This window comes from Bombina bombina, chromosome 9, assembly GCF_027579735.1.
Source record: "Bombina bombina isolate aBomBom1 chromosome 9, aBomBom1.pri, whole genome shotgun sequence".
In the NCBI taxonomy this organism is placed as follows: Eukaryota; Metazoa; Chordata; class Amphibia; order Anura; family Bombinatoridae; genus Bombina; species Bombina bombina.
In genome coordinates this window covers 194,323,602-194,348,552 of record NC_069507.1, presented here as the reverse complement: position 1 = coordinate 194,348,552, position 24,951 = coordinate 194,323,602, and the positions used below count along the sequence as shown (strand labels likewise).

Below are 24,951 nucleotides of genomic sequence, written 5' to 3'. Positions count from 1 at the left end.
GAAGAGGCAAAAGGCCGTAGAGATGGCCATGTGGAACTGCGCCGTAACATCCAGTGGAAAAAAGGACCCTTCAGGCAAAGGAGCAGTGGCACTCAGGGAAACTGCATGTGTAGGAACAGAATATTCTAGGGAACGTACCTCACGGGACAAGGAATCCTCAGAGGCAGATGGCTCAGTGGTCTCTAACATCTCAACATTGTTTGATGAGAACACCCTGATGCGGCATACGGAACATAATTGAGAGGGCAGGACTACCCAGGCCTCCTCACAATATACACAGGTTTCAAATTCTGCATTAGAGGGATCCCCCTCTAAGTTATCAGAATCCTCCATAACTTCTAATTTAAATTATAGAAAAAACAACTGGCACCTTATACCCCAAATAGCTGGGGCACTCACCACCTCCTATGACCCAGACAGCTAGAGAAACTCGCTCCTCGTCGCATACAATCAATCAGTAATAGGAAATTGAACAAAACCTTGAACATTCCCAGTCACACGGTGCGTCATGCAGGACCGCCCCTGCTAAGGAAAAGTGCGCCAACTTTATAAAACTGCGCAGCTCTCAAATGTGAATAATAAAAAAAAAAATAACCTGTACGTTCCATATCAACTTATGAGCCCAACGTCTCCTACACATAAAGCAGCCGAAATCACATAACAAATATGATTTAAAAACCTCACTGTTCAATAATCCCCCTTAGGGGATATTAACCCTTGATTCCCTAAAGATAAAAAGAGTTCCACTGTAACCCTGTCTTCTATCGTTAACATATGTATAAAAATTAAACGATCTTACCGGAATCTATGCCGTGGAACAGAAAACACTGTCCTTCAAGTTTGACAGACTGTAGCATTGCTCCTGACATGGACTTGAGTGAAGAAAAGCAGGCAGCGAAACTCGTCAACGCTGATTGCTTAGGAGCTGTTAATATGAGTCTGGATGGTTTCGCAGAAAGACTCTCCCTGCATATCTAGACTTTCATCAATGCTCTCACTGATAGGCTGACAAGACTACTTAAAACTCCAGTCCCATCTCAAAGGGTAGATACCCTTTCTAAGGAACTACTCCGAAATCTTCTGATACTTCTCTGCCAACCTCCTGTGACGAAAGGCAAAGAATGACTGGGGGATGAGGGAAGTGGGGAAGGTATTTAAGCCTTTGGCTGGGGTGTCTTTGCCTCCTCATGGTGGCCAGGTTCTGTATTTCCTAGTAATTAATGCAGCTGTGGACTCTCCCTTTATTAAGAAGGAAATTAAACTTTCATGGTTCAGAAAGGAGCATGCAATTTTAAAGACTTTTCAATTTATTTATATTATCAAACTGACTTCACTCCTTTGTTGGAGTTAAAACAGTTACATACAAAGCAATAACAACATGCTGCAAATGCATTTTGTTTGCAATTTTATATCCCTTTTATAACCTCAGAAATATAATTATCATATTAAATCTCAAAGGAAATTATTCTTTAGAAACCATTACAAATATAAAGCCAATAAAAATACATTTAAATTTTATTTTATACCTTTATATTGATACAAAAAAAACAACATTTTTTTGCACAGTGGCCATCATTTGTTAATTTTACGACTTCCAAAATATCAATAATAAAAAAAAAAGAGAAAAAAATACTAAAGGGACATTATACACTAGATTTTTCTTTGCATAAATGTTTTGTAGATGATCCATTTATATAGCCTATCTGTGTGTGTTTTTGTAACAATGTATAGTTTTGCATATTTTTAAATAACATTGTGCTGATTTTCAGACTTCTAACCAAGCCCGAAAGTTTTAGATGTATACTGATGTATACAGACTTCAGACTGCTTCTGTTTGTGTAATGGGTCTTTTCATATGCAGGGGAGGGGGAGGTTCTGCTATCAGCCCCTTTCAGTAGGTGTCCCAGGCTAATTTTATCAACAATGCTAAATTTGAAGCTTCTAAGTAAGTTTTTAAAAAGTTTTATACTGGAATTTGATATCAATATCTGTGCATATTATTCTTTATAGTAGTGTCTATTACATGCATTTAAATAAAAAAAATGGTGTATACTGCCCCTTTAAGAAATGTTAAAAGACATTTCTAACATATCATTCATCTTCTCTGCTTATTTTTATACCCACCTCAATAGCATCTTTGAATTCATCATCTGGTTCAGCTTCTTCTGCTTCCTCGACACTCCCAGGAGAAAGGTCCTGTCACATATTACAGAAACTGTGATATAATATTTACAATAAAGAAAATCACAATTATTTAAATCTTAACTAAATTGGCCACATTCTAAGATGCGTGAAATTCCCATTTTACAAAAGATTAACGGCATCAGCATTACTAAGTTTAAGACATACAGCCCTAGACACTTTGGAGGATATAGGGCCTTTCTAACAGGTATTCTTCCAAATCCATATGGTACTTTCTGAAACCCATTTATATTTTATTCAGAGGGGCATGAAATCAAAATGAAATTGTCTTGATTCAGAAAGAGCAAGCAATGTGAAAAGTAAATACATAAAAATACTTTAGAATTTACTTCTATTATCGAATTCACTCCATTCTTTTAGTATTCATTGTTAAAGGGACAGTCTACACTAAAATTGTTATAGTTTTAAAAAAGAGATAACGCCCTTTTCTACCCATTCCCCAGCTTTGCACAGCCAACATTGATATATTAATATACTTTATAACCTTTAAAATTCTAAATGTCTGCCTGTTTCAAAGGCTTTATTGACAGCCTCTTAATCACATGCTTTTGTATTTGCTTTTCACAATAGGAGACTGATAGTTCATGTGGGCCATATAGATAACAATGTGTTAACGCCCGAGGAGTTATTTAAGAGTTAGCACAACACAGTACTAAATGCAAGTCAATAGATAATAAATAAATAAAATGTCATGTAATTGGGGGGTGTCAGAAGATGCATAGATACAAGGTAATCACAGAGGTAAAAAGTATTTTAATATAACTATGTTGGTTGTGCAATACTAGGGAATGGGTAATAAAGGGATTATCTATCTTTTAAAACAATAAGAATTCTATTGAAGACTGTCCCTTTAAAGAAAATACCTAGGTAGGTAGGTTAAATAGCTATGCACGTGCCTGGATCACTATACTGCATCAATTTATTAACTATGTTTCTAATAATGTTAAATACAATTGCAAAAACTCCTCTATCTAGTGCTCAAAAGTGGATAATTTTGTTACAAACACTGATGCAAAACTGTTGCCATATAGTGATGAGCACAGGTGCACATTCCTAAATCTAACTAGATACAGGTATACCTCACTTTACAGCGCTTCGCTAATACAGCGCTCTGTGGAGCTGAAGTTCAACCTCCAAGGATTTTGAAACAGTGTTGTAATCATTGTCATATTGCAAGAAAAGTGCTGGGCACCATTTTGTTATGCTAAGTTCACTCTGTTTACAGCATTACAGTGCAATCTGTGTCTCAGTGTTATAGTCTGGCAAATTTTACTACAGTAATTGTCACTATTTCACAGGTACAGTATTTATTGAATACTAATTGAATATTGTGCTGTGCTAGTGTTAAACTAAACGTAGCACTATTGCACCCCTAATATAAGTTAGTTCAAACATGTTTTCAAGTTTTTAAAACATACTGGCAAGTGAAAAGAAAGCTAAAACTGCCTTGTTTCACTTTAAGGCAGTTTTCACTTTACAGCGTGGCTCCGGTCCCTAACCCGCTGTATGAGCGGGGTATACCTGTATGTTGTTTAACAAAGGGCATCGAGGTAAACCTAATAATAAAGGTGAATAGCAAAAAAAGCAAATTTTTGTTTTGTTTTTAAAACAGTACTACTACTGGGAGCTAGCTGCCCACATCAGGTAAGCCAATGACCAGAGGTATATAAGTGCAGCCACCAATCAGCAAACAGCTCCCAGTAGTGCATTACTGCTCTTGAGACTACCTAGGTATGCTTTTCATGAAAGGATAGCAAGCGAACAAAGCAAATTTAATAATAGTAGCAAAATTGAGAAGTTGATTAAAATTGCACACTATGAATCATGAAAGAAAAACATAATTTATGTAAGAACTTACCTGATAAAACATAATTTATGTAAGAACTTACCTGATAAATTCATTTATTTCATATTAGCAAGAGTCCATGAGCTAGTGACGTATGGGATATACATTCCTACCAGGAGGGGCAAAGTTTCCCAAACCTCAAAATGCCTATAAATACACCCCTCACCACACCCACAAATCAGTTTAACGCATAGCCAAGAAGTGGGGTGATAAGAAAAAAGTTCGAAAGCATAAAAAAATAAGGAATTGGAATAATTGTGCTTTATACAAAAAAAAAAAAAATTATAACCACCACAAAAAGGGTGGGCCTCATGGACTCTTGCTAATATGAAAGAAATGAATTTATCAGGTAAGTTCTTACATAAATTATGTTTTCTTTCATGTAATTAGCAAGAGTCCATGAGCTAGTGACGTATGGGATAATGACTACCCAAGATGTGGATCTTCCACGCAAGAGTCACTAGAGAGGGAGGGATAAAATAAAGACAGCCAATTCCGCTGAAAATAATCCACACCCAAAACAAAGTTTAAATCTTATAATGAAAAAACTGAAATTATAAGCAGAAGAATCAAACTGAAACAGCTGCCTGAAGTACTTTTCTACCAAAAACTGCTTCAGAAGAAGAAAACACATCAAAATGGTAGAATTTAGTAAAAGTATGCAAAGAAGACCAAGTTGCTGCTTTGCAAATCTGATCAACCGAAGCTTCATTCCTAAACGCCCAGGAAGTAGAAACTGACCTAGTAGAATGAGCTGTAATCCTTTGAGGCGGAGTTTTACCCGACTCGACATAAGCATGATGAATCAAAGACTTTAACCAAGACGCCAAAGAAATGGCAGAGGCCTTCTGACCTTTCCTAGAACCGGAAAAGATAACAAATAGACTCGAAGTCTTTCGGAAATTTTTAGTAGCTTCAACATAATATTTCAAAGCTCTAACTACATCCAAAGAATGCAACGATCTTTCCTTAGAATTCTTAGGATTAGGACACAATGAAGGAACCACAATTTCTCTACTAATGTTGTTAGAATTCACAACCTTAGGTAAAAATTTAAAAGAAGTTCGCAACACCGCCTTATCCTGATGAAAAATCAGAAAAGGAAACTCACAAGAAAGAGCAGATAATTCAGAAACTCTTCTAGCAGAAGAGATGGCCAAAAGAAACAAAACTTTCCAAGAAAGTAATTTAATGTCCAGCGAATGCATAGGTTCAAACGGAGGAGCTTGAAGAGCCCCCAGAACCAAATTCAAACTCCAAGGAGGAGAAATTGACTTAATAACAGGTTTAATACGAACCAAAGCCTGTACAAAACAATGAATATCAGGAAGACTATCAATCTTTCTGTGGAAAAGAACAGAAAGAGCAGAGATTTGTCCTTTCAAGGAACTTGCAGACAAACCTTTATCCAAACCATCCTGAAGAAACTGTAAAATTCTAGGAATTCTAAAAGAATGCCAAGAAAAATGATGAGAAGAACACCAAGAAATGTAAATCTTCCAGACTCGATAATATATCTTCCTAGATACAGATTTACGAGCCTGTAACATAGTATTAATTACTGAGTCAGAGAAACCTCTATGACTGAGAATCAAGCGTTCAATCTCCATACCTTCAAATTTAAGGATTTGAGATCCTGATGGAAAAAAGGACCTTGCGATAGAAGGTCTGGTCTTAATGGAAGAGTAAACGGTTGGCAAGTGGCCATCCGGACAAGATCTGCATACCAAAACCTGTGAGGCCATGCAGGAGCCACCAGCAGAACAAACGAGCACTCCTTTAGAATCTTGGAAATCACTCTTGGAAGGAGAACTAGAGGCGGAAAGATATAGGCAGGATGATACTTCCAAGGAAGTGACAATGCATCCACTGCCTCCGCGTGAGGATCCCTGGATCTGGACAGATACCTGGGAAGTTTCTTGTTTAGATGAGAAGCCATCAGATCTATTTCTGGAAGTCCCCATATTTGAACAATCTGAAGAAATACCTCTGGGTGAAGAGACCATTCGCCCGGATGTAATGTTTGGCGACTGAGATAATCCGCTTCCCAATTGTCTATACCTGGGATATGAACCGCAGAAATTAGACAGGAACTGGATTCCGCCCATACCAGTATTCGAGATACTTCTTTCATAGCCAGGGGACTGTGAGTCCCTCTTTGATGATTGACATATGCCACGGTTGTGACATTGTCCGTCTGAAAACAAATGAACGACTCTCTCTTTAGAAGAGGCCATGACTGAAGAGCTCTGAAAATTGCACGGAGTTCCAAAATGTTGATTGGTAATCTCACCTCCTGAGATTCCCAAACCCCTTGTGCTGTCAGAGACCCCCAAACAGCTCCCCAACCTGTCAGACTTGCATCTGTTGAAATCACAGTCCAGGTCGGAAGAACAAAAGAAGCCCCCTGAACTAAACGATGGTGGTCTGTCCACCACGTCAGAGAGTGTCGTACAATCGGTTTTAAAGATATTAATTGAGATATCTTTGTATAATCCCTGCACCACTGGTTCAGCATACAGAGCTGAAGAGGTCGCATGTGAAAACGAGCAAAGGGGATCGCGTCCGATGCAGCAGTCATAAGACCTAGAATTTCCATGCATAAGGCAACCGAAGGGAATGATTGAGACTGAAGGTTTCGACAAGCTGAAACCAATTTTAGACGTCTCTTGTCTGTCAGAGACAGAGTCATGGACACTGAATCTATCTGGAAACCTAAAAAGGTTACCCTTGTCTGAGGAATCAATGAACTTTTTGGTAAATTGATCCTCCAACCATGTTTTTGAAGAAACAATACAAGTCGATTCGTATGAGATTCTGCTAAATGTGAAGACTGAGCAAGTACCAAGATATCGTCCAAATAAGGAAATACCACAATACCCTGTTCTCTGATTACAGACAGAAGGGCACCGAGAACCTTTGTAAAAATCCTTGGAGCTGTTGCTAGGCCAAACGACAGAGCCACAAACTGGTAATGCTTGTCTAGGAAAGAGAATCTCAGAAACTGATAGTGATCTGGATGAATCGGAATATGCAGATATGCATCCTGTAAATCTATTGTGGACATATAATGCCCTTGCTGAACAAAAGGCAGAATAGTCCTTATAGTTACCATTTTGAATGTTGGTATCCTTACATAATGATTCAATATTTTTAAATCCAGAACTGGTCTGAAGGAAATCTCCTTCTTTGGTACAATAAAGAGATTTGAGTAAAACCCCAGCCCCTGTTCCAGAACTGGAACTGGCACAATTACTCCAGCTAACTCTAGATCTGAAAAACATTTCAGAAATGCTTGAGCCTTCACTTGATTTACTGGGACACGGGAAAGAAAAAATCTTCTTGCAGGAGGCCTTATCTTGAAGCCTATTCTGTACCCTTGTGAAACAATGTTTTGAATCCAAAGATTGTGAATCGAATTGATCCAAATTTCTTTGAAAAATCGTAATCTGCCCCCTACCAGCTGGGCTGGAATGAGGGCCGCACCTTCATGTTGACTTGGGAGCTGGCTTTGGCTTTCTAAAAGGCTTGGATTTATTCCAGACTGGAGATGGTTTCCAAACTGATACCGCTCCTGTAGGGGAAGGATCAGGCTTTTGTTCCTTATTGTGACGAAAGGAACGAAAACGATTAGTAGACCTAAATTTACCTTTAGATTGTTTATCCTGTGGTAAAAAAAGTTCCTTTCCCCCCAGTAACAGTTGAAATAATGGAATCCAACTGTGAACCAAATAATTTATTACCCTGGAAAGAAAGGGAAAGCAAAGTTGACTTGGAAGACATATCAGCATTCCAAGTTTTAAGCCATAAAGCTCTTCTAGCTAAAATAGCTAGAGACATATACCTGACATCAACCCTAATGATATCAAATATGGCATCACAAATAAAATTATTAGCATGTTGAAGAAGATTAACAATGCTATGAGAATTATGATCTGTTACTTGCTGCGCTAAAGTTTCCAACCAAAAAGTTGAAGCTGCAGCAACATCCGCTAAAGATATAGCAGGTCTAAGAAGATTACCTGAACATAAGTAAGCTTTTCTTAGAAAGGATTCAATTTTCCTATCTAAAGGATCCTTAAAGGAAGTACTATCTGCCGTAGGAATAGTAGTACGTTTAGCAAGAGTAGAGATAGCCCCATTAACCTTAGGGATTTTGTCCCAAAACTCTAATCTGTCAGATGGCACAGGATATAATTGCTTAAAACGTTTAGAAGGAGTAAATGAATTACCCAAATTATTCCATTCCCTGGAAATTACTTCAGAAATAGCATCAGGGACAGGAAAAACTTCTGGAATAACTACAGGAGATTTAAAAACCTTATTTAAACGTTTAGATTTAGTATCAAGAGGACCAGAATCCTCTATTTCTAATGCAATTAAGACTTCTTTAAGTAAAGAACGAATAAATTCCATTTTGAATAAATAACAGAATTTATGTTTACCTGATAAATTTCTTTCTCCAACGGTGTGTCCGGTCCACGGCGTCATCCTTACTTGTGGGATATTCTCTTCCCCAACAGGAAATGGCAAAGAGCCCAGCAAAGCTGGTCACATGATCCCTCCTAGGCTCCGCCTACCCCAGTCATTCGACCGACGTTAAGGAGGAATATTTGCATAGGAGAAACCATATGGTACCGTGGTGACTGTAGTTAAAGAAAATAAATTATCAGACCTGATTAAAAAACCAGGGCGGGCCGTGGACCGGACACACCGTTGGAGAAAGAAATTTATCAGGTAAACATAAATTCTGTTTTCTCCAACATAGGTGTGTCCGGTCCACGGCGTCATCCTTACTTGTGGGAACCAATACCAAAGCTTTAGGACACGGATGAAGGGAGGGAGCAAATCAGGTCACCTAAATGGAAGGCACCACGGCTTGCAAAACCTTTCTCCCAAAAATAGCCTCAGAAGAAGCAAAAGTATCAAACTTGTAAAATTTGGTAAAAGTGTGCAGTGAAGACCAAGTCGCTGCCCTACATATCTGATCAACAGAAGCCTCGTTCTTGAAGGCCCATGTGGAAGCCACAGCCCTAGTGGAATGAGCTGTGATTCTTTCGGGAGGCTGCCGTCCGGCAGTCTCGTAAGCCAATCTGATGATGCTTTTAATCCAAAAAGAGAGAGAGGTAGAAGTTGCTTTTTGACCTCTCCTTTTACCTGAATAAACAACAAACAAGGAAGATGTTTGTCTAAAATCCTTTGTAGCATCTAAATAGAATTTTAGAGCGCGAACAACATCCAAATTGTGCAACAAACGTTCCTTCTTTGAAACTGGTCTCGGACACAGAGAAGGTACGATAATCTCCTGGTTAATGTTTTTGTTAGAAACAACTTTTGGAAGAAAACCAGGTTTAGTACGTAAAACCACCTTATCTGCATGGAACACCAGATAAGGAGGAGAACACTGCAGAGCAGATAATTCTGAGACTCTTCTAGCAGAAGAAATCGCAACTAAAAACAAAACTTTCCAAGATAATAACTTAATATCAACGGAATGTAAGGGTTCAAACGGAACCCCCTGAAGAACTGAAAGAACTAAATTGAGACTCCAAGGAGGAGTCAAAGGTTTGTAAACAGGCTTGATTCTAACCAGAGCCTGAACAAAGGCTTGAACATCTGGCACAGCTGCCAGCTTTTTGTGAAGTAATACCGACAAGGCAGAAATCTGTCCCTTCAGGGAACTTGCAGATAATCCTTTTTCCAATCCTTCTTGAAGGAAGGATAGAATCCTAGGAATCTTAACCTTGTCCCAAGGGAATCCTTTAGATTCACACCAACAGATATATTTTTTCCAAATTTTGTGGTAAATCTTTCTAGTTACAGGCTTTCTGGCCTGAACAAGAGTATCGATAACAGAATCTGAGAATCCTCGCTTCGATAAAATCAAGCGTTCAATCTCCAAGCAGTCAGCTGGAGTGAAACCAGATTCGGATGTTCGAACGGACCCTGAACAAGAAGGTCTCGTCTCAAAGGTAGCTTCCAAGGTGGAGCCGATGACATATTCACCAGATCTGCATACCAAGTCCTGCGTGGCCACGCAGGAGCTATCAAGATCACCGACGCCCTCTCCTGATTGATCCTGGCTACCAGCCTGGGGATGAGAGGAAATGGCGGGAACACATAAGCTAGTTTGAAGGTCCAAGGTGCTACTAGTGCATCCACTAGAGCCGCCTTGGGATCCCTGGATCTGGCCCCGTAGCAAGGAACTTTGAAGTTCTGACGAGAGGCCATCAGATCCATGTCTGGAATGCCCCACAGGTGAGTGACTTGGGCAAAGATTTCCGGATGGAGTTCCCACTCCCCCGGATGCAATGTCTGACGACTCAGAAAATCCGCTTCCCAATTTTCCACTCCTGGGATGTGGATAGCAGACAGGTGGCAGGAGTGAGACTCCGCCCATAGAATGATTTTGGTCACTTCTTCCATCGCTAGGGAACTCCTTGTTCCCCCCTGATGGTTGATGTACGCAACAGTTGTCATGTTGTCTGATTGAAACCGTATGAACTTGGTCCTCGCTAGCCGAGGCCAGGCCTTGAGAGCATTGAATATCGCTCTCAGTTCCAGAATATTTATCGGTAGAAGAGATTCTTCCCGAGACCAAAGACCCTGAGCTTTCAGGGATCCCCAGACCGCGCCCCAGCCCATCAGACTGGCGTCGGTCGTGACAATGACCCACTCTGGTCTGCGGAACGTCATCCCTTGAGACAGATTGTCCAGGGACAGCCACCAACGGAGTGAGTCTCTGGTCCTCTGATTTACTTGTATCTTCGGAGACAAGTCTGTATAGTCCCCATTCCACTGACTGAGCATGCACAGTTGTAATGGTCTTAGATGAATGCGCGCAAAAGGAACTATGTCCATCGCCGCTACCATCAACCCGATCACTTCCATGCACTGAGCTATGGAAGGAAGAGGAACGGAATGAAGTATCCGACAAGAGTCTAGAAGTTTTGTTTTTCTGGCCTCTGTTAGAAAGATCCTCATTTCAAAGGAGTCTATAATTGTTCCCAAGAAGGGAACCCTTGTTGACGGGGATAGAGAACTCTTTTCCACGTTCACTTTCCAGCCGTGAGATCTGAGAAAGGCCAGGACAATGTCCGTGTGAGCCTTTGCTTGAGGAAGGGACGACGCTTGAATCAGAATGTCGTCCAGGTAAGGTACTACTGCAATGCCCCTTGGTCTTAGCACCGCTAGAAGGGACCCTAGTACCTTTGTGAAAATCCTTGGAGCAGTGGCTAATCCGAAAGGAAGCGCCACGAACTGGTAATGTTTGTCCAGGAATGCAAACCTTAGGAACCGATGATGTTCCTTGTGGATAGGAATATGTAGATACGCATCCTTTAAATCCACCGTGGTCATGAATTGACCCTCCTGGATGGAAGGAAGAATAGTTCGAATGGTTTCCATCTTGAAAGATGGAACCTTGAGAAACTTGTTTAAGATCTTGAGATCTAAGATTGGTCTGAACGTTCCCTCTTTTTTGGGAACTATGAACAGATTGGAGTAGAACCCCATCCCTTGTTCTCTTATTGGAACAGGATGAATCACTCCCATTTTTAACAGGTCTTCTACACAATGTAAGAACGCCTGTCTTTTTATGTGGTCTGAAGACAACTGAGACCTGTGGAACCTCCCCCTTGGGGGAAGTCCCTTGAATTCCAGGAGATAACCCTGGGAGACTATTTCTAGCGCCCAAGGATCCAGAACATCTCTTGCCCAAGCCTGAGCGAAGAGAGAGAGTCTGCCCCCCACCAGATCCGGTCCCGGATCGGGGGCCAATATTTCAAGCTGTCTTGGTAGCAGTGGCAGGCTTCTTGGCCTGCTTTCCCTTGTTCCAGCCTTGCATTGGTCTCCAAGCTGGCTTGGCTTGAGAAGTATTACCCTCTTGCTTAGAGGACGTAGCACTTTGGGCTGGTCCGTTTTTACGAAAGGGACGAAAATTAGGTCTATTTTTCGCCTTGAAAGGCCGATCCTGAGGAAGGGCGTGGCCCTTACCCCCAGTGATATCCGAGATAATCTCTTTCAAGTCAGGGCCAAACAGCGTTTTCCCCTTGAAAGGAATGTTTAGTAGCTTGTTCTTGGAAGACGCATCAGCCGACCAAGATTTCAACCAAAGCGCTCTGCGCGCCACAATAGCAAACCCAGAATTCTTAGCCGCTAACCTAGCCAATTGCAAAGTGGCGTCTAGGGTGAAAGAATTAGCCAATTTGAGAGCATTGATTCTGTCCATAATCTCCTCATAAGGAGGAGAATCACTATCGAGCGCCTTTATCAGCTCATCAAACCAGAAACATGCGGCTGTAGTGACAGGGACAATGCATGAGATTGGTTGTAGAAGGTAACCCTGCTGAACAAACATCTTTTTAAGCAAACCTTCTAATTTTTTATCCATAGGATCTTTAAAAGCACAACTATCCTCTATGGGTATAGTGGTGCGTTTGTTTAAAGTAGAAACCGCTCCCTCGACCTTGGGGACTGTCTGCCATAAGTCCTTTCTGGGGTCGACCATAGGAAACAATTTTTTAAATATGGGGGGAGGGACGAAAGGAATACCGGGCCTTTCCCATTCTTTATTAACAATGTCCGCCACCCGCTTGGGTATAGGAAAAGCTTCTGGGAGCTCCGGCACCTCTAGGAACTTGTCCATTTTACATAGTTTCTCTGGGATGACCAACTTTTCACAATCATCCAGAGTGGATAATACCTCCTTAAGCAGAATGCGGAGATGTTCCAACTTAAATTTAAATGCAATTACATCAGGTTCAGCCTGTTGAGAAATGTTCCCTGAATCAGTAATTTCTCCCTCAGACAAAACCTCCCTGGCCCCCTCAGATTGGGTTAGGGGCCCTTCAGAGATATTAATATCAGCGTCGTCATGCTCTTCAGTAACTAAAACAGAGCAGCCACGCTTACGCTGACAAGGGTTCATTTTGGCTAAAATGTTTTTGACAGAATTATCCATTACAGCCGTTAATTGTTGCATAGTAAGGAGTATTGGCGCGCTAGATGTACTAGGGGCCTCCTGAGTGGGCAAGACTCGTGTAGACGAAGGAGGGAATGATGCAGTACCATGCTTACTCCCCTCACTTGAGGAATCATCTTGGGCATCATTGTCATTATCACATAAATCACATTTATTTAAATGAACAGGAATTCTGGCTTCCCCACATTCAGAACACAGTCTATCTGGTAGTTCAGACATGTTAAACAGGCATAAACTTGATAATAAAGTACAAAAAACGTTTTAAAATAAAAACGTTACTGTCACTTTAAATTTTAAACTGAACACACTTTATTACTGCAATTGCGAAAAAACATGAAGGAATTGTACAAAATTCACCAAATTTTCACCACAGTGTCTTAAAGCCTTAAAAGTATTGCACACCAAATTTGGAAGCTTTAACCCTTAAAATAACGGAACCGGAGCCGTTTTAACACTTTAACCCCTTTACAGTCCCTGGTATCTGCTTTGCTGAGACCCAACCAAACCCAAAGGGGAATACGATACCAAATGACGCCTTCAGAAAGCCTTTTCTAAGTATCAGAGCTCCTCTCACATGCGACTGCATGCCATGCCTCTCAAAAACAAGTGCGCCACACCGGCGCGAAAATGAGGCTCTGCTTATGCTTTGGGAAAGTCCCAGAGAAATAAGGTGTCTAATACAGTGCCTGCCGATATTATAATATCAATATACCCAGATAAAATGATTCCTCAAGGCTAAATATGTTTTAAAAATGAATCGATTTAGCCCAGAAAAGTCTACAATCTTAATAAGCCCTTATGAAGCCCTTATTTACCATCGTAATAAACATGGCTTACCGGATCCCATAGGGAAAAATGACAGCTTCCAGCATTACATCGTCTTGTTAGAATGTGTCATACCTCAAGCAGCAAGAGACTGCACACTGTTCCCCCAACTGAAGTTAATTGCTCTCAACAGTCCTGTGTGGAACAGCCATGGATTTTAGTTACGGTGCTAAAATCATTTTCCTCATACAAACAGAAATCTTCATCTCTTTTCTGTTTCTGAGTAAATAGTACATACCAGCACTATTTTAAAATAACAAACTCTTGATTGAATAATAAAAACTACAGTTAAACACTAAAAAACTCTAAGCCATCTCCGTGGAGATGTTGCCTGTACAACGGCAAAGAGAATGACTGGGGTAGGCGGAGCCTAGGAGGGATCATGTGACCAGCTTTGCTGGGCTCTTTGCCATTTCCTGTTGGGGAAGAGAATATCCCACAAGTAAGGATGACGCCGTGGACCGGACACACCTATGTTGGAGAAATGAAGATTTATCAGCATCAACCTCTGAAACAGAATCCTCTGAACCAGAGGAATTATTATCAGAATCAGAACGATGATGTTCATTTAAAAATTCATCTGAAAAATGAGAAGTTTTAAAAGACCTTTTACGTTTACTAGAAGGAGGAATAACAGACATAGCCTTCTTAATGGATTTAGAAACAAAATCTCTTATGTTAACAGGAACACTCTGAGTATTAGATGTTGATGGAACAGCAACAGGTAATGTAACATTACTAAAGGAAATATTATCTGCATTAACAAGTTTGTCATGACATTCATTACAAACAACAGCTGGAGGAACAGATACCATAAGTTTACAGCAAATACACTTAACTTTGGTAGATCCAGCATCAGGCAGCGATTTTCCAGAAGTATCTTCTGATTCAGGATCAATCTGAGACATCTTGCAATATGTAAAAGAAAAAACAACATATAAAGCAAAATTGATCAAATTCCTTAAATGACAGTTTCAGGAATGGGAAAAAATGCCAGTGAACAAGCTTCTAGCAACCAGAAGCAAATAAACAATGAGACTTAAATAATGTGGAGACAATAATGACGCCCATATTTATATTTTTTGGCGCCAAAAAAGACGCCCACATTATTTGGCGCCTAAATGCTTTTAGCGCCAAAAATGACGCCACATCCGGTAACGCCAACATTTTTGTCGCAAAAACGTCAAAAATGACGCAACTTCCGGCGACAAGTACGACGCCGGAAATAACAAAGAAAAATTTTTGCGCCAAAAAAGTCCGCTCCAAGAATGACGCAATAAAATGAAGCATTTTCAGCCCCCGCGAGCCTAACAGCCCAGAGGGAAAAAAGTCAAATTTTAAGGTAAGAAAATTGATTATTCAAATGCATTATCCCAAATAATGAAACTGACTGTCTGAAATAAGGAATATTGAACATCCTGAATCAAGGCAAATAAATGTTTAAACACAAATATTTAGAACTTTATATAAAAGTGCCCAACCATAGCTTAGAGTGTCACAAAAATAAGACTTACTTACCCCAGGACACTCATCTACATGTAGTAGAAAGCCAAACCAGTACTGAAACGAGAATCAGTAGAGGTAATGGTATATATAAGAGTATATCGTCGATCTGAAAAGGGAGGTAAGAGATGAATCTCTACGACCGATAACAGAGAACCTATGAAATAGACCCCGTAGAAGGAGATCATTGAATTCAAATAGGCAATACTCTCTTCACATCCCTCTGACATTCACTGCACGCTGAGAGGAAAACCGGGCTCCAACCTGCTGCGGAGCGCATATCAACGTAGAATCTAGCACAAACTTACTTCACCACCTCCACAGGAGGCAAAGTTTGTAAAACTGATTTGTGGGTGTGGTGAGGGGTGTATTTATAGGCATTTTGAGGTTTGGGAAACTTTGCCCCTCCTGGTAGGAATGTATTTCCCATACGTCACTAGCTCATGGACTCTTGCTAATTACATGAAAGAAATTCATTTCTTTGATATTAGCAAGAGTCCATGAGCTAGTGACGTATGGGATATACATTCCTACCAGGAGGGGCAAAGTTTCCCAAACCTTAAAATGCTTATAAATACACCCCTCACCACACCCACAATTCAGTTTAACGAATAGCCAATAAGTGGGGTGATAAGAAAGGAGCGAAAGCATCAAAAAATAAGGAATTGGAATAATTGTGCTTTATACAAAAAAAAAAAATCATAACCACCACAAAAAAAGGGTGGGTCTCATGGACTCTTGCTAATATGAAAGAAATGAATTTATCAGGTAAGTTCTTACATAAATTATGTTTTCTTTCATGTAATTAGCAAGAGTCCATGAGCTAGTGACGTATGGGATAGCAGATACCCAAGATGTGGAACTTCCACGCAAGAGTCACTAGAGAGGGAGGGATAAAATAAAGACAGCCAATTCCGCTGAAAAAAATAATCCACAACCCAAATCAAAAGTTTTAATCTTTATAATGAAAAAAACTGAAATTATAAGCAGATGAATCAAACAGAAACAGCTGCCTGAAGTACTTTTCTACCAAAAACTGCTTCAGAAGAAGAAAACACATCAAAATGGTAGAATTTAGTAAAAGTATGCAAAGAAGACCAAGTCGCTGCTTTGCAAATCTGATCAACAGAAGCTTCATTCCTAAAAGCTCAGGAAGTAGAAACTGACCTAGTAGAATGAGCCGTAATTCTTTGAGGCGGGGACTTACCCGACTCCACATAAGCATGATGAACCAAAGACTTTAACCAAGACGCCAAAGAAATGGCAGAAGCTTTCTGACCTTTCCTGGGACCAGAAAAAACAACAAATAGACTAGAAGTCTTTCTAAAATCTTTAGTAGCTTCAACATAATATTTTCAAAGCTCTAACTACATCCAAAGAATGTAACGATCTTTCCTTAGAATTCTTAGGATTAGGACATAATGAAGGGACAACAATTTCTCTACTAATGTTGTTAGAATTCACAACCTTAGGAAAAAATTGAAATAAAGTCCGCAACACCACCTTATCCTGATGAAAAATCAGAAAAGGAGATTCACAAGAAAGAGCAGATAACTCAGAAACTCTTCTAGCAGAAGAGATAGCCAAGAGGAACAGTACTTTACAAGAAAGTAATTTAATGTCCAGAGAATGCATAGGCTCAAACGGAGGAGCCTGTAAAGCTGTCAAAACCAAGTTAAGACTCCAAGGAGGAGAGATTGGCTTAATAACAGGTTTGATACGGACCAAAGCCTGTACAAAACAATGAATATCAGGAAGATTAGCAATCTTTCTGTGAAAAAGAACAGAAAGAGCAGATATTTGTTCTTTCAAAGAACTTGCAGACAAACCTTTATCCAAACCATCCTGAAGAAATTGTAAAATTCTAGGAATTCTGAAAGAATGCCAGGAGAATTTATGAGAAGAACACCAAGAGATGTAAGTCTTCCAAACTCGATAATAAATCTTTCTAGAGACAGATTTTCGAGTCTGTAACATAGTATTAATCACTGAGTCAGAAAAATATAAGCAGGATGATAATTCCAAGGAATTGACAATGCTTCCGCCTGAGGATCCCGGGATCTGGACAGATACCTGGGAAGTTTCTTGTTCAGATGAGAGGCCATCAGATCTATTTCTGGAAGTCCCCAGATTTGAACAATCTGAAGAAAAACCTCTGGATGAAGAGACCATTCGCCCGGATGTAACGTCTGGCGACTGAGATAATCCGCTTCCCAATTGTCTACACCTAGGATGTGAACCGCAGAAATTAGACAGGAGCTGGATTCTGCCCAAACAAGTATCCGAGACACTTCTTTCATAGCTTGAGGACTGTGAGTCCCCCCTTGATGATTGACATATGCCACGGTCGTGACATTGTCTGTTTGAAAACAAATAAACGATTCTCTCTTCAGAAGAGGCCAGAACTGAAGAGCTCTAAAAATCGCACGGAGTTCCAAAATGTTGATTGGTAATCTCGCCTCCTGAGATTTCCAAACCCCTTGCGCTGTCAGAGATCCCCAAACAGCTCCCCAACCTGATAGACTCGCATCTGTTGAGATCACAGTCCAGGTTGGACGAACGAAAGAGGCCCCTTGAATTAAACGATGGTGATCCATCCACCAAGATAGAGATGATCGAACATTGGGATTTAAGGATATTATTTGTGATATCCTTGTATAATCCCTGCACCACTGGTTCAGTATACAAAGCTGGAGTGGTCTCGTGTGAAAACGAGCAAAAGGGATCGCGTCCGATGCAGCAGTCATGAGACCTAAAATCTCCATGCATAATGCTACCGAAGGGAACAATTGAGACTGAAGGTTTCGACAGGCTGAAACCAATTTCAGACGTCTCTTTTCTGTCAGAGACAAAGTCATGGACACTGAATCTATTTGGAAACCTAAAAAGGTTACTCTTGTCTGAGGAATCAAGGAACTCTTTGGCAAATTGATCCTCCAACCATGTCTTTGAAGAAACAACACAAGTTGATTCGTATGAGATTCTGCAGAATGTGAAGACTGAGCAAGTACCAAGATATCGTCCAAATAAGGAAATACCGCAATACCCTGTTCTCTGATTACAGAGAGAAGGGCACCGAGAACCTTCGAAAAGATCCTTGGCACTGTTGCTAGACCAAATGGAAGAGCAATAAACTGGTAATGCTTGTCTAGAAAAGAGAATCTCAGAAACTGATAGTGATCTGGATGAATTGGAATATGCAGGTATGCATCCTGTTAATCTATTGTAGACATATAATGCCCTTGCTGAACAAAAGGCAGAATAGTTCTTATAGTCACCATTTTGAATGTTGGTATCCTTACATAACGATTCAATATTTTTAGATCCAGAACCGGTCTGAAAGAAATCTCTTTCTTTGGTACAGTGAATAGATTTGAATAAAACCCCAGACCCTGTTCCAGAACTGGAACTGGTATAATTACCCCAGCTAACTCTAGGTCTGAAACACATTTCAGAAACGCCTGAGCCTTCACTGGATTGACTGGAATGCGTGAGAGAAAGAATCTTCTCACAGGCGGTCTTACTTTGAAACCTATTCTGTACCCTTGCGAAACAAGGTTCTGAATCCAAAGATTGTGAACCGAATTGATCCAAACATCTTTGAAAAATCGTAACCTGCCCCCTACCAGCTGCGCTGGAATGAGGGCCGCACCTTCATGCGGATTTAGGGGCTGGTTGTGACTTTCTGGAAGGCTTAGATTTATTCCAGACTGGATTAGGTTTCCAACCGGAAACTGTTCCTTTAGGGGAAGGATCGGGCTTCTGCTCCTTCTGACGAAAGGAACGAAAACGATTAGCAGCCCTGTAATTACCTTTAGATTTTTTTCCCTGAGGCAAAAAGGCACCCTTCCCTCCAGTAACAGTTGAAATTATAGAATCCAACTGAGAACTAGGGATGCACCGAAATGAAAATTCTGGACCGAAACCGATACCGAAAATTCAGGATGCCCTTGGCCGAAAACCGAAACGAAACCAAAATTGTTTTTTTTTTCTTTTTTAACTACAATGTGTGTGTGTAGCTGAGCTTGTAGGCGGGAAAGCTCCAACAAATGGGCGTTGTCACTTGTACCGTAGGGCGTGATCTGCAGTGAAACTGGTGGAGCTCTACAAGGGAGAGCGTGGTTATAGCCAGACAGCAATACGAGGTGGACGTGTTTTGTTTTTGGGTGTAGTTATCTGTGCGATGGGCGTGGCTGCACCTGATCGTCTTTCATCGTATCTCCGCCTAGTTCCTGGTTTGGGTCTCACACTGACCCGTCAGATTATATGTCCAGAGCTCTAAATGGAGTCTTCCTATCACCAGGACCACCGGACTTAGCTACGAGCTTACGTGCAAGGTGGTTATAGAAAGATACTGTGCTTTTTTGTATACACTGTCTGGTGGGTGCTAATGTGTACCAACTGTGTGCGAGCTTGGGGCTTATGCATATATAGTGTGCACGCATATTTGCCTCAGGCAAATAGAATGTCTACTCACAAGAGGCTGATGTATGAGCACTGTATATAAGGCTTATACATAGTCACTGTGTGTGCTTAGGGCTGTGTCTGATAATATCAAGTGTTTATAAACATGTTACTTATCCTCCTTTGAATACTGTATTCAGAAGTTTGGTTTCCTTCTAAAAAAAAAAAAAAAAGGGCACTGCTGGTTTCAAATATCATCATGTCATGGTACTTATGTGTGTGCTCTGTGTACCATGCCTGTGCTGTGCTGCTCACCTTGTGCTAAGGATAGACATGTTACTCAATAGAACAGGGGAGGGCTGTACATTTTTTAGCCATTTTGGTCCTTTTTGGCGGCCCAAATTTTGGTGCATCGCTAGTATTATTCTTTATTTAGTTCTGTGTAACATAATCAGATTTAACCATTTGTTTTTTTTTACCAATTTTCAAAATAAAGTATAGTCCTATAAAAGTATTATTATATGCAAAACAGTAAGTCAAGTAATGAAATCAAACAGCAGCTCTAGGCTGGCATTAAATTTGAAATATGCTACACAATAATTTTACCGAAAATAAAAGGCAAAAAGTCCGAAAACCGAAATAACCAAAAATGACATTTTCGGCCGAAACTTTCTGCAGCCGAAATTTCGGTGAATCCCTACTGAGAACCAAACAACTTATTACCTTGGAAAGAGAGAGAAAGCAAAGTTGACTTAGAAATCATATCTACATTCCAGGATTTAAGCCATAAAGCTCGTCTAGCTAAAATAGACATATATCGGACATCAACTGTAATGATATAAAAAATGGCATCACAGACAAAGTTATTAGCGTGTTGAAGAAGTTTAACAATGCTATATGTATTATGATCTGTCACTTGTTGCGCTAAAGCCTCCAACCAAAAAGTTGAAGCTGCAGCAACATCAGCCAAAGAGATAGCAGGTCTAAGTAGATTACCTGAACATAAATAAGCTTTTCTCAAAAGATTCAATTTTCCTATCTAAAGGATCTTTAAACGAAGTGCTATCTGCCGTAGGAATAGCAGTACGTTTGGCTAGAGTAGAGATAGCCCCATCGACTTTAGGGATTTTATCCCAAAATTCCAATCTATCAGATGGCACTGGGTACAATTTCTTAAACCTTGGAGAAGGAATAAATGAAGTACCCAGACTATCCCATTCCCTAGCAATCACATCTGAGATAGCATCAGGAACTGGAAAAACTTCCGGAATTAACACATGAGGTTTATAAACCGAATTTAAATGTTTAGCAATTTTAGTATCAAGAGGACTGGACTCCTCCATATCTAAAGCAATCAAAACTTCTTTAAGCAATGAACGAATAAACTCCATCTTAAATAAATATGAAGATTTATCAGTATCAATATCTGTGGTAGAATCTTCTGAACCGGAAAAAAACCTCATCAGAAACAGATAAGTCAGAATGATGGCGGTCACCTAAAAATTCATCTGAAATGTGAGAAGTTTTGAAAGACCTTTTACGTTTACTGGAAGGAGGAATAACAGACAGAGCCTTCCTAATAGAATTAGAAACAAATTCTTTTACATTAACAGGAACATCCTGAACAATAGATGTTGAAGGAACAACAACAGGTAAAGGATTATTACTAATGGAAACACAATCGGCATTGGAAAGTTTATCATGACAGCTTTCACAAACTACAGCTGGAGGAACAGTTACCACAAGTTTACAACATATGCACTTAACTTTGGTAGAACCAGCATCAGGCAGCGTCTGTCCATTAGTGGATTTTGATCCAGGGTCAGGATGAGACATCTTGCAATATGTAATAGAAAAAACAACATATAAAGCAATTTTATCAAATTCCTTAAATGACAGTTTCAGGAATGGGAAAGAATGCAAAATAATAAGCTTCTAGAAACCAGAAGCAATGAAAAGAAAATGTTTAAATAAAGTGAGTAAAAAAGACACCCACATTTTTTTGGCGCAAAAAAATGTCTGAATACGCATGCGTAACAGAATACAACTTCCGGCGTAAATTACGTCGCCGGAAATGACAAAAAATTTTAGCGCCAAAAAAAGTTTGCGCCAAAAATGACGTAATAAAAAGAAACATTTTCTGCCCCCGCGAGCCTAACAGCATGCAGGAAAAAAAGGCCAAATGAAATTTTTCAAGGTAAGAAAAAATAATTAAATGCATTATCCCAATAATGAAACTGACAGTCTGTATTAAAAAGGAATACTGATTATCCTGAATCAAGGCAAATATAAGTTTATAGACATATATTTAGAACTTTACATATAAAGTGCCCAACCATAGCGCAGAGTGTCACAAAAAATAAGATTTACTTACCCCAGGACACTCCTCTACATGTAGTAGATAGCCAAACCAGTACTGAAACGAGAATCAGTAGAGGTAATGGTATATAAGAGTATATCGTCGATCTGAAAAGGGAGGTAGGAGAAGAAATCTCTACGACCGATAACAGAGAACCTATGAAATAGATCCCCTAGAGGTAGACCATTGTATTCAAATAGGCAATACTCTCTTCAGGTCTCTCTGACATTCGCTGCACTCAGAGGAAAACCGGGCTTCAACCTGTTGCGAAGCGCATATCAACGAAGAATCTTAAGCACAAACTTACTTCACCACCTCCACGGGAGGCAAAGTTTGTAAAACTGAATTCAATTGTGGGTATGGCGAGGGGTGTATTTATAGGCATTTTAAGGTTTGGGAAACTTTGCCCCTCCTGGTAGGAATGTATATCCCATACGTCACTAGCTCATGGACTCTTGCTAATTACATGAAAGAAATATGTTTGGGTTTTATGTCCCTTTATTATAATTTATATAAAACTATATAGCTATATAGTTACGCATCAGTCATACAGTGCAGGTGCACATCTTGTGCATAGGGAGCACATAAATGTGTTATCTCTTTGGAAAGAACTAATAACTCTACTAAAAAGGATCTGTTTTCTTGTTATTCCTCCAGGAGCTTGTTTTACTATTAAATAATTGGTAACACAGTTTATTTGTAAAATATTTGAGAGAAAATTAAAGTCAAATGAAACTTTCATTGTTCTTATGAAGCATGCAGCTTTAAAAATAAATACAAACTTTTCAATTTACTTTGTTCTCTTGGTATCATTGGTTAAAAAACCTACGTAGACAGGCTCAGGCTTTGTTAAATAGTAGCTGGCCAGCCTCAGCTGGTGCGGGACACTGGGAAATTAACTGGTGTCCTGGTAGGCCAGTCCGGCCTTCCTTTTGTTTAATGTAAACACCTGTGCAACAGATCTTGGTTGCTAATAAACAGGACAAAATGGCAAACAGGACAAAATGGCAAACTGTTAAAAAGCCACTAAAGTAAAAATTTAAAAGGACAGTCTACATCAAAATAGTTTTTGTTTAAAAAGATAGATAACACATTTACTACCCATTCCCCAGCTTTACACAACCAATATATTAATATACTTTATAACCTCTAAATTTCTGCCTGTTTCTAAGCCACTACAGACAGCCTCTTATCACAAGCTTTTTTATTAGCTTTTCACATCTAGAGACTGCTAATCCATGCGAGCCATATAGAGAACATTGTGCTCACTTCCGGAGTTGTGCACGACACAGCACTAATTGGCTAAATAGCAAGTCAATAGATAATAAAGCCACTGTATTTGGTACTACTGTATTTGCCTTCTAATGCGTTATATCTAGTATAGATACGCATACTTTTATTTTTCTATATGTTACTATGATGTATTCTTCTTTGTAAAAGTACAGAGAAGCTTGTTCTGTCCTTGCATCAGACCATAGAAGCAAATGTGATGTCATACTTAAAGTGAAGGTAAATTTTTCCGTAATTGTAACCTTTATTATATTACTCATATACTATATAGTATGATCACCATTCCTAGCTCCTCACTCCATGAATTTCCTGGTTTTTCACTCTATTACGTACAGAGCGGTCCCACCCGCTCTATACGTACTTCAAAAGCGAATTCTCGCTTGCCGGACAATTTGCGCATGCACACACTTCGCAGTATATTCTATTTGCGCCTGCGTGACTGAAATTCTTTTAGACCTAAAGCGCAGGTGCAGGTTGCAGCCAAAGATACTGTTTCAATTTTCATTCGACGACATACTCAGTGTTTGCTTTTATCTGTCGGAATTGCGCATGCGCTAAACAGGAGCGAGCCCGGCTTGGAAGGGAGAGGAAGTAATGCCAACGCATGCGCAGAACGTCAAGGACTGTTGTGACGTAAAATGACGGCCGCCTAACGGCCAGACTTACTATTGGATGATGCAAGAACGTGACCGGACAGAAAAAAAACAACAACAAAAAACGGGTTGTTTTGGAAACAATACGAAATAGAAACAAATAAGGTGATAACTCGGTAAATATATGAAATTAAACAAATTCATGAATTAAAGTACCATTAATTTTATAAGTATTTACCTTGACTATAATCGAATCCTGCTAAGTTTACCTTCACTTTAACATAAATTGTATTTTTTCCTTTTGTTCCTGTTTTGTGTTTATTTATGTATAAAATCTAATACATTTATTAAAAAAACAACAACAACATTGTGCTCACTCCCATGGAGTTGTGCAGGACACAGCACTAACTGGCTAAAATGAAAGTCAATAGATAAAAAATAAATAGCCCTGAGATAAGGGGGCTGTCTGTAGAGGTTTAGACACAAGTTAATCAGAGGTAAAAAGTATATTATTATAACCATGTTGAATTGCAAAACTGGGGGATGAGTAATCTTTGGTTTAGCACCTTGGGTAGAGCTACCCAGGAGCTGAGCCAAAAAATGGGCCAGCTCCTAAGCTTACATTCCTGCTTTTCAAATAAAGATATCAAGAGAACGAAGAAAAATTGATAATAGGAATAATTAAAAAGTTGCTTAAAATTGCATGCTCTATATGAATCATGAAAGAAAAAAAAACATAATTTATGTAAGAACTTACCTGATAAATTCATTTCTTTCATATTAGCAAGAGTCCATGAGCTAGTGACGTATGGGATATACATTCCTACCAGGAGGGGCAAAGTTTCCCAAACCTTAAAATGCCTATAAATACACCCCTCACCACACCCACAATTCAGTTTAACGAATAGCCAAGAAGTGGGGTGATAAGAAAAAAGTGCGAAAGCAT

General features: G+C 39.7%; 1 protein-coding gene across 4 annotated transcripts in view; it reads right to left on the bottom strand.

Moving 5' to 3' along the window:
- Window positions 1-24,951, bottom strand: part of ZFYVE27 (zinc finger FYVE-type containing 27) — a 346,652-nt gene that overhangs the window by 135,883 nt on the left and 185,818 nt on the right. For all 4 annotated transcript variants that reach the window (XM_053692545.1, XM_053692546.1, XM_053692547.1 and 1 more), the window contains one exon: window positions 2,125-2,196. In XM_053692545.1, the coding sequence (XP_053548520.1) occupies window positions 2,125-2,196 (72 nt within the window). The remainder of the gene's footprint in view (window positions 1-2,124; window positions 2,197-24,951) is intronic.